The following is a 10,000-nucleotide window of genomic DNA, read 5'->3' on the forward strand; positions in this document are numbered from 1 at the left end:
TAAAATGCTAGATGACCGTTACGGCCATAAACATACCACATAACGAATCACGTTCAACCTGAAAAGTTACTGTCAAATATTTTAATTATTTATCAAGTATTTTAGTTTTACATATCACAAATACATTATATCGCAAAAAACTATGTTTTTGCCTCGGTCGTTATTTATGGTTATGAGTTTGTGAGTGTTGTAGTTTCCAGATCTTTCCACACGGTGTCAGAAATGTTCCTCTGATGGAGTTTGATTAGCTCTCACTGGAGCAACAATGAGGTCCACAGTTAAGCGTTGATAATTTACAAACCTATTAATAGTCAACATAAGTTACTCCCTTTCTCTTCTCTTTGCATACAGATCTCAGACTAAAGGAATTCCTCGCTGTCTCACTGACCTTCATGCTTTACTAGATGTGGTCAATAAATAACAGCACATTCCCCAAGCTGTGTAAAACACAAACGCAATGGTGGGACTTCCCAATTACTTCTGTTGTTCTGAAATTACACTAAATTACAGCTGCACCTATACCAAACCCTAACTAACCCTTTACCGGCAACTGGAAATGTATACATGAATTAAGACATCATGTAATCCTTATTTTGTAAGAGCTTCAAAATTTAGTCACCATTATGGGTACTGGTCCACACATATTTACTTAGCTATCTAAAGGAGGACAAACCACACACTTCTGTTGTTATTATATGAAGCCAATTATAATTATAGACTCACCCAAACGATAAATGTAGCTTTTTTACGATACCAAAAAATTGCCTTTCCCATTAAGAACTTCCCCGAAAGTCCCGATTGTCTTTAACATGCTTCTTGAGATAATTTTGTCACCAAACTATATCTAAGTGAACCTACATATCCTCAAGAGCTAAATCTTTAGGCAACATGTGAGGCCCTGTTTTAAAGGTCCATTCAATTTGACATTTTTAAAGTGGGTATTAATATGTGACCTTTATAATGCCAATATTATAATGTTTTCCTTTCTAGCTCATGTCATTTAATTGATCAGCCAATAACACGTCATAAGACTGCAAACAACACTCGTGTTTATTTGATCATATCAGCTGAGTGTTCTCTGGAAACACTGTATTAGTGAGCACATCTCAGTTAGATGGTATTATTTATACCCCACACCCACATGTTTCACAAATGTGGCCTTCATCAATATACACCTACACACACTCACACACAGCACAGAGACATGAGTGATGGATACCTTTTCACACTTTCCCTTCTATTGAGTTTTCAATCAACATGATCTTAGTGAGTGAGTGAGAGAGAGACACTGAGAGAAAGAGAGAGAGAGAGAGGTGGGTGGTGAGGTGACAGACTCCTCCGCTCATGGAAGGTCTCATTTAGCTCCATTCAAACCTGTTCACTGGCATTCCAACACATCTTTCCATCTTTCGAAAACAAATGAAAAATGAGCTGCAGTGATGAAAGATAGGAAAAAATTCAAACTTCATCACATGCCTCAGAGAACATGTGAAAGTTCAGACATGCATGGTACTGATATTCATAAATCACGCTGTTTACATGATACTCCAAAACACTGCAAAGAGTATTCATTTATTACCATGGTACATGTGTACATGTGTGTGTGTGTGTGTGTGTGTGTGTGTGTGTGTGTGTGTGTGTATGAAGGTAAATACACACAGAAACATCAATTAGTCCTGCAGCAAACCGAAACCTGTTATAAAGTTACACACACACACACACACACACACCTGCATCAACAGTAAACATTTACAGAAATGACTTCAGCTCTCCAGGATTTGAGAAACGGGTTAATATGTATGTGTGTGCATGTGTGTGTGTGTGTGTGTGTGTGTGTGTGGTTGGTTTGTTGGTGATAACGTTATGTCTGTGTGTGTGCGAATTGTGATGGATGAAAAGAATCTGTTTTAGTGATGTAGAATTTGCTCACGTTTATCTCTGAATGTATGTTAGCTCACTGCAGAAACCTGCCATGTCATGTTTCAAGTTCATTTTCCAAGGTTTAGTCTTTCTCAGGAAAAACAAAAGGAGATAGAGATAGAGAGAGAGAGACAGATTAGTTGGAATTCCCCCTCCCAGCTGCACTCACCTGTCTCCACCTCTTTGAGTATCTTACCTGGCCACGCCCCCTTTTATGTGTATAAATTCATTGGAGGCAACAGGTGTAACAGCAAACTTCAGGATACTCTTACCAGTCTGTGCCTCAAACCACTGAAGATAAACCACATAGACTGTATTATTACTTATCCAAAACTTATACTGGGATTTTATCTGGAAATCAACCTGCCTTTGGAGACCACAGCAGGTAAATAATCTGCAAATGACATTTGAGATTTTTTCTTAAACCATTGAAAACACAAGTACATGGTTGTTCTGATTATAGACATATCTTAACAGTTACTTTTGACTTCTTCTGGATGAAACATAAACGTAAACATTTTCTTATCGCACAGAAATGGCGTCGAGTGAACTGAGTCGAATCCTTAACAACGCAAATGCCAACTTGTACCCCTCTGAACCACATCCCAACTTGTTGAGCATGGGAGTGCCCATGGGCAGACTGCCGCATCTCTCCGAGGTCTCCTTCAACAGTAACAATACGATGGGTAAGAGCTCTTCATCTCACAGACATGCACATTTGAAGACCTTACTTAAGAATACCAGAGTCCTAAATCTACTTTGCTACTTTCCCATGATGCCAGGGTCTCTGAATGATTCCTGTTGACCAACCGAGAGAATAGACGTGCTAATTAACTCTCACCTTTAGACTCCTGTAGTCATTAAACAAGACAATGTTTAACTTGACCTGCAGTAGACGTACAGGAATGCTTTCTCTTTTGTTCTTTGGCATTGCTGTCATTGTTGACACTGTGATCAAAACCTACTGGTGTCAACACAACAATTACTTAAACACACAACAGAAACTCTGCCCCTAGAGACAGTAAACCTGAGAGGCTATTCTTCTATTGTTAGGGGCGTCTCCTTCGAGACAGAACCCACTGATAGGGGGGGGTTGGGGCAAGAAATCATCCATCAGTTGTCTTTCTCAGATCTCTGTCACACATGACAAGTCCGTGCCTGTTAAGGTGTGAATGTAGCTGAACTTTGTTTGAACCTGTTCTACAGCGGGCCACTGGCACCAGGCGAATCCGCAGTTGTGGACCAGGCAGGATGTTCTGGAGTGGATTGGATATCACGTGGAGGAGAGCAGGTTTGATGCCAGTCTGTTGAATATGACCTGCTGCAACATGGATGGGCCTACACTGTGCACAATGAACAAAGAATCCCTGATGAGCGTATTTGGGGCAGTGTTTGGTGATCAGCTCCACCACAGTCTGGAGAACCTCAAGTCCAGATATGGTGAGCAACAGAGATGTGAACTTCTTTAAACTAACCCATTTGTTTCACAGCTAAAGTGGGCTACAGTTATTGGCACTCGAATGCATTAACGCCCTTTATTTTGTTTGTATCTACAGCTAATGACCAGTCTGAGGATGCCGTTCTAAGTGATTCTGAATTCGATCTATTGGACACTATCCTGCAATACTCATTCCCCTTCATGAGCGAGCCAGGTCTTGGACCATTACTGGAGACAGTGGTAGTCCAGTCATCAATCCCAACAGGTAAGCATCGCTTCCGTCTTCTGGACATCAACACAGACCTCACACAAAGTAGTGCCCAACTATCAATACCATAAATAATGTTTGGAATACTTTATTTGCACAGATAATTCAGACACCGAATACAGTTACTTAAATGAGTACAGAAACCGACTGACTCCAGAGAGTGACCATGGCTATGACTCTTTTCCTGAGAGTCTTAAGAGCTCTCACACTGGTACGTAAAACCCCTTTCTATTTCCACTTAAGCAAACATCCCTAAAGTTCTCCTAAAGTCTAAATGCTCCATCCTTTGGATCTTCCTCTTCAGGCAGCTTCTTGAACCTGAGTTCTCCCGAGTCCTGCGGAAGCGAGTCTGACCCAGAATACTCAGAGAAACCTTACTCCATCAGCACCAGTAAGTTTCTCAGATTCTCCTACAGCAGGGGTACTCAGACCTGCTTCTAGAGGTCCACCTGCATGCAGAGATTAGCTTCAAACCTTATCAAACACACCTGAACCAGTTAATCTAGTTCTTGAGGATTCATTGGCAATTAAAGGCAGTTGTGTAGAAGCGGGATTGGAGCTAAACTCTGCACAAAGCTAGTCTTCCACTAATAAGGTTGAGTAAGGTTGAAAGGGGCTCTAGACTTGCCTAACGTTTGCTCGTGTGACTTTTCCACAGATAACTTTGTGAAACAAGAGCCAGGAGAGGTCAAGAAGAGAGGCAGAGGACGACCTCCAAAAATGAGTCGGGAATCTGACCACTTCATTGAGTCCAAGAAAAGCAAACATGGTAAGCGAATGCAATTCTCAGATGAAGAGGCGCCTGATGCTGAAATCAAGTCTTGCACTTCAGTATGTAATGAAGTGAAATCCAGATTCTAAACCAGATCCTTTTTTCAGCTCCAAGAGGAACCCACCTGTGGGAGTTTATAAGGGACATTCTGATCCATCCCGAAAAGAACCATGGTCTGATGAAGTGGGAGGACCGCAGAGACGGCGTCTTTAAGTTCCTGAAGTCTGAGGCTGTTGCTCAACTATGGGGCCAAAAGAAGAAGAACAGCAGCATGACCTACGAGAAGCTCAGCAGAGCCATGAGGTAAATTAAGCTGTGATCAAGGGTTCTGTGGGTTTTACTAAGGTTGCACAATGGACAAGAGAATAATCAAAACGTTTTCCTTCATCTGCAGGTATTACTATAAGAGAGACATTCTGGAGAGAGTGGACGGACGAAGACTCGTCTACAAGTTTGGAAAGAACTCCACTGGTTGGAGGATAGAGGAGACTGGATATTGAAGCGGACCTGATGAAAGAGGGTCGCTTTCAAATGTAGAGTAATTGGACTCCTACTAATGAGGAACTTTAGGCTTAGTTTGGTTGCTCTGAAGATCCCCTTGATAGAAACACACTCTTCCCAGAGGGAAAAGGTTTCGCAGAAACTGTAAGCCATTGTTTGGCTAATGTAGGTTTTATGAACCTGTAAAAATGTTGTGTAGATCTCAAAGCACCTCTCTGGTTCAAATGACACGCGGGCGTGGCCTGGATCAGACTCTATTTGCTTTACTTTAAGATGTTAATGTAAACTTTGTATTACACAATGGTTGAACTATGAGAGTCTGTAAAGCTTTGTAAAGGCTCTTTAGCGTTGAGGATATGAAGTTTGAATGAAATGTAAAAGTTTTTTTGTCACATTTGAACAAACTCAGAACAGAAGGACATAACGGTTGTATGAAGTGTCATTCACTTTGTCATTGTACTGATTGATATATCTATTCTACTGTTAACGGACATGTGTAAGAACTATGTATTCTTCATTATACTTGTCAATCAAGTACAAATCAGACTATATCATTTGAAGATTATGCTATAAAATGTCACTGGATAATGTGCCTAACCCTTATACTATATTTAACGCTTATGTATAGCATATATTTGCTTTTTGTATGAACATTTTATGAAATAAATTTTATGATAAAAAAATTTTATGCACCTTGGTCTGTTATTCTACCTAGCTTCTATTTATCTTTGAATTATAAAGTATATCCTAGCATATTTTAGGTTTTCTCGATTGCTTAAACACTATAACCAGACTTTTGAACTAACATTTCTAAATCGTAACTCCATTTATCAAAAAGCACACCCATTTCCCTAAACTATAAAACTATTCCCCTGTTTTGACACATGAGTCAGATTTGTTGAACTGTCACTGCAAAACTCTACACACAAATCCCTTCATTTAGAAAGCACAGCTTGAGCTCAATTAGCACACAATTACCCAGGTGGAAACACTAAGAGTCAAAATTTATCCCACACCAATCAGAACCTTCAATAGAGAGATTCAGTTCATTCAGCTACGGGACAATAGATCCAGAGAGATGGGAAGGAAGAGGTCGAGGACACTGGAGAGGAGGAAGAGCAGTAGGGAGTGGAGGAAGAGGTGAAGGAAGAGGAAGAGGGGGAGAGGAGGAAGTGGTCAAGGACACCAGAGAGGAGGAGGAAGACCAGTAGGGAGTGGAGGAAGAGGTGAAGGAAGAGGAAGAGTAGGAGGTGGAGGAGGAGTAGGGAGAGGAGGAGGAAGAGGAGGAGGATGAACACAATTGGCCATCCGGCTATTGTGAATGTCCCTGGCCAGCGAGGAGGGAACGCCACTATGTGCACGGCCATTAGCCAACGAGGGGCACTCCACCGCCATGCCATCCTTGGACCCTATAACACTATGCTCCTCCTTGTGTCCTTGATGGTCTAAGAGAGCGTGTGTTCCAGCACAACCAAAGCAGTCTCGCTACGGTGTTGTTTGGGATAACGTCAGCTTCCATCGCGCTGCTCTACCAATAACCCGAGGTTTTCCAACATCTTTCTGCCTGCATGGTAAACATTTAATACATAAGTGTATATTGTTGTCCTGCAAAATATCCACAGTTGCTGCTACCAATGTTGAGGTACGGGTAGGTTTAAGGTTTAGTTAGGAGTAAGGGTAGGATTAGGGTTAGGAGTAGGGGTTAGAGTTAAGTTTTGGGGTAAGGGTTAGGCTACGTTAGTGGTAAAGTTAACAGTGTAACTACAAATGTAATTAAATACAAGTACTTTAAATGTAATTACAATGCAACTACATGTATGTACATAAGTACATTGTATCAAATGTACATAGTAGTTCAGGCCGCCTAATATAAAGTGGGTCCATATAGACAGATCTTTTGTTGACTTCTGCTGTTTGATTAAACTATCTTGTATTGCACCTCACCCATCTGAACAGTGTTCTACTCCAAACACTCACTCAAGCTTATTTCAACAATGACATTTACTTTGCTCAGTTTGTTGAAGTCTCATTATCAGATATTGCCAACGTGTTGAAATGTGCACAGTAACACTTGTGAAGTTCAACAGATATTTCGTCAACAAAACTCTTTTTATAGTTAATCTCTAGTTAAAAGAAAAACCACCAGTTCTGCCTGTAAGTGTCGACCTGCGTACAGCAAAATACTGCAGAAGATTTCCAAACGATGGGTTTGCTGTAGCTGACCTTTAGTTAAACTTACCAATCGCATGTTTCATCGTAGGTTTGGTTTTGCATTTTAGAGCACAAAGCGACTGTTCTTTAGAGGTGCAACATTCAAATACACAAACATACCCGACACACAACAATATCTGTCCACATGCAAATGGACTCGGCAACAGAGCGAACACAAACTCTCCCAAGTTTAGCTGTATTGACAATCTCATACATCATTTAATACCTGTGAGATCTGCTGAAAACGGTCTGAACGTGTTCTTGAGCTTTGAAACCCTTGAAACTACCCTGGAATTACGGTCACCTGAGACGGCTAATCTAGCGGCGTTATCTTTCACAAAACTTCATTTAAAGAGTTTGTGATCACTAAAAACAGCAGTTTCGTTCTGAGATCTTTAGAAATTCATGTTTTGTGTTTGTGTGACCTCTCGGCTCAGAGATTATTTTACTTAAGCCACATCAACACGAATGCGTGTAGAGTTGAAAACACTTTTACTGGGTCTGTGTATCTCAGCGAGTATGGATGCTGGACTATCACACCTGGAGTCGCTAGTTTGATTCCAGGGCGTGCTGAGTGACTCCAGTCAGGTCTCCTTAGCAACCAAATTGTCCCAGTTGCTAGGGAGGATAGAGTCACATGGGGTAACCTCCTCGTGGTCACTATAATGTGGTTCTCGCTCTCGGTGGGGCGTGTGGCGAGTTGTGCGTGGATGTCGCAGAGAATAGCGCGAAGCCTCCACACGCGCTACGTCTCCGTAGTAACACACTCAACAAGTCACATGATAAGATGCGCGGATTGACAGTCTCAGACATGGAGGCAACTGAGATTCATCCTCCGCCACCCGGATTGTAGCGAGTAAAAGCGCCACCATGAGGACTAATGTGCGTTCACAAACAACACAAAGAAAATTTTCGCCTCGCATTGATCGCGCGAGTTTGAGCGCTGGATTATAAATGTGTGTTTAAACTGCCGTTTGCGTGAGTAACGTGAACCTGCGAGGATTCCCGCTTCTCTTCCGGAAAAGGACAGGAGGCGGGGCTTCTACGACTTGGTTCATAGTAAAGTTCAACCAATAGCTGGAATCGAGTAGTCGCGCATATTTACAGAACTTACGAGGTCGTCCAACTTCCTCGCTCACTTTCCTCCAAGCGATGTCTTTATTCGTCCGGTCTCTGCACATGTATGACGCACCGCTATAACAATGTTAACATCCATTTTTCCAGATTTATTCTGCTACGTCAGTACGCCAGTGACATCCGGACAATCTCAATGCTAATTGGCTTTCACGACAACGCATCACGCGAATAATAACGCTCGAGTTGAATGCGCGAATGAAGCGGTTCCGCATGTTAGAGTTGCGCCATTCGCATCATTGTGCCCCCTGGTGCGAATTCGCGTCTATTTGTTTTTTTGCTTTGACTATGTATGTAATTGCTTCGCGTTGTATGTGAACGCATCATTAGAGCGCAATGGGAATTGGGCGTTCCAAATTAGGGAGGAGAATCAACAACAATAACAACAACAACAAAACTGGCAGCTGTGCTCGCCAGAATAATTATGTCATAAATACTGTAAAATATAAACAACTTTAGATTTACATGACCACGCTGGCACTGTAAACATAAACAACAACAATTCTGTTCAATTTACAGAACAATGTACATAACTGATATTAAACTGAACTATTCCTATTAAATATAATGAAATGTGACGGGTCACGCAGGGAATTCTGGCAACGCCCGATTACGTTTATTACCGTAATTTTAACAATAATTTACTGTAAAAAGTACATGTGCTCTCTTGTTAAACATAATTAATTATACAGGATAATCGTACTTTTACATCATAAAATGTTTATTTTTACACCATTTTATTGTAAAAACTACAGTATTACGTTTTTACAGTCTTTTACTGTTAAAATGACATGCAGAGTTTACAGTGCAGTGCTGTTTTAACAGGGAAATATCATTTAATAAAATGTTTGTGGTTTTTTTGCATTGCATGAAAATGCCTTTATTGACGTTTTCTTCGCTAATTCCCCGCAGCGCTAACACCAATTACCAAAACTGGAAAAGAATGCGAGCTAAAACTAAAAACTAAAAATAAACTTCACGACTCCAAAACTAACAACGCTAAAATCAAATGATAGTGAATTATTTGAGGTTGTAACACACCGTATTTCTGTAAGTTTAAACATTCACAAGCGCGCATGTACCTGCTAGCTCACACGAGCACGGGATGGACATGATGCATTTGTGAGAATTCAGCAACCGGTTTTGAACAGAAACTTGAAACGACAATGAGATGTTACAGAAGTGAATAATTCTCGGCAGTGGTGAGCCGTTGGAACAATGCACAAAGAAATGTAAACTTGTGTTTGTTTTCACTGCGAGTCCTGACAAATGCTCTCTGTACACTCCTCAAAACTCTTTTGTCAGAGTCGAGACGAGACTATGAAGCGTGTTCCGGTTAGCTGACCTGAAAGAACGTGTCAGAATGCAGTTCATGCTCATCCTCTGTCAACTGAGTTCAGATAAGTCAAACTGTCTCTAGTTAGCGGCCTGAATAACAACACTACACTGCTTTAATGGCACAGACATTTTAGGGGACCTCTATCGCCCCCTTGTGCACTGGGGTTTGTTACCACGCAGGTAACAATGACTCCAGCCGGGTCTCCTTAGCAACCAAATTGGCCCGGTTGCTAGGGAGGGTAGAGTCATGTGGGGTAACCTCCTCGTGGTGGCGATTAGTGGTTCTCGCTCTCGGTGGGACGTGTGGGGGACTGAATCACTTTTAGGGATATGCACGCCTATGACAGGAAATGCTAAACACATGCACCATTGAGTGCAGCTTAGTCACTACGCTACGGCTAGCACAGCAGCAACTCAA

General features: G+C 41.5%; 1 protein-coding gene across 1 annotated transcript; it reads left to right on the plus strand.

The window, feature by feature from the left end:
* The first annotated feature begins 2,177 nt into the window (after nucleotides 1-2,177).
* LOC127639633 (ETS-related transcription factor Elf-3-like) lies at nucleotides 2,178-5,547 on the plus strand. Its single transcript, XM_052121758.1, has 9 exons — nucleotides 2,178-2,305; nucleotides 2,454-2,606; nucleotides 3,127-3,360; nucleotides 3,477-3,623; nucleotides 3,727-3,837; nucleotides 3,931-4,017; nucleotides 4,285-4,395; nucleotides 4,506-4,701; nucleotides 4,793-5,547. The coding sequence occupies exons 2-9, from the start codon at nucleotides 2,456-2,458 to the stop codon at nucleotides 4,896-4,898; spliced, it is 1,143 nt and encodes a 380-aa protein (XP_051977718.1). The 5' UTR covers nucleotides 2,178-2,305; nucleotides 2,454-2,455; the 3' UTR covers nucleotides 4,899-5,547.
* The last annotated feature ends 4,453 nt before the right edge of the window (nucleotides 5,548-10,000 follow it).

Source organism: Xyrauchen texanus, chromosome 48, assembly GCF_025860055.1.
Source record: "Xyrauchen texanus isolate HMW12.3.18 chromosome 48, RBS_HiC_50CHRs, whole genome shotgun sequence".
NCBI lineage: Eukaryota > Metazoa > Chordata > Actinopteri > Cypriniformes > Catostomidae > Xyrauchen > Xyrauchen texanus.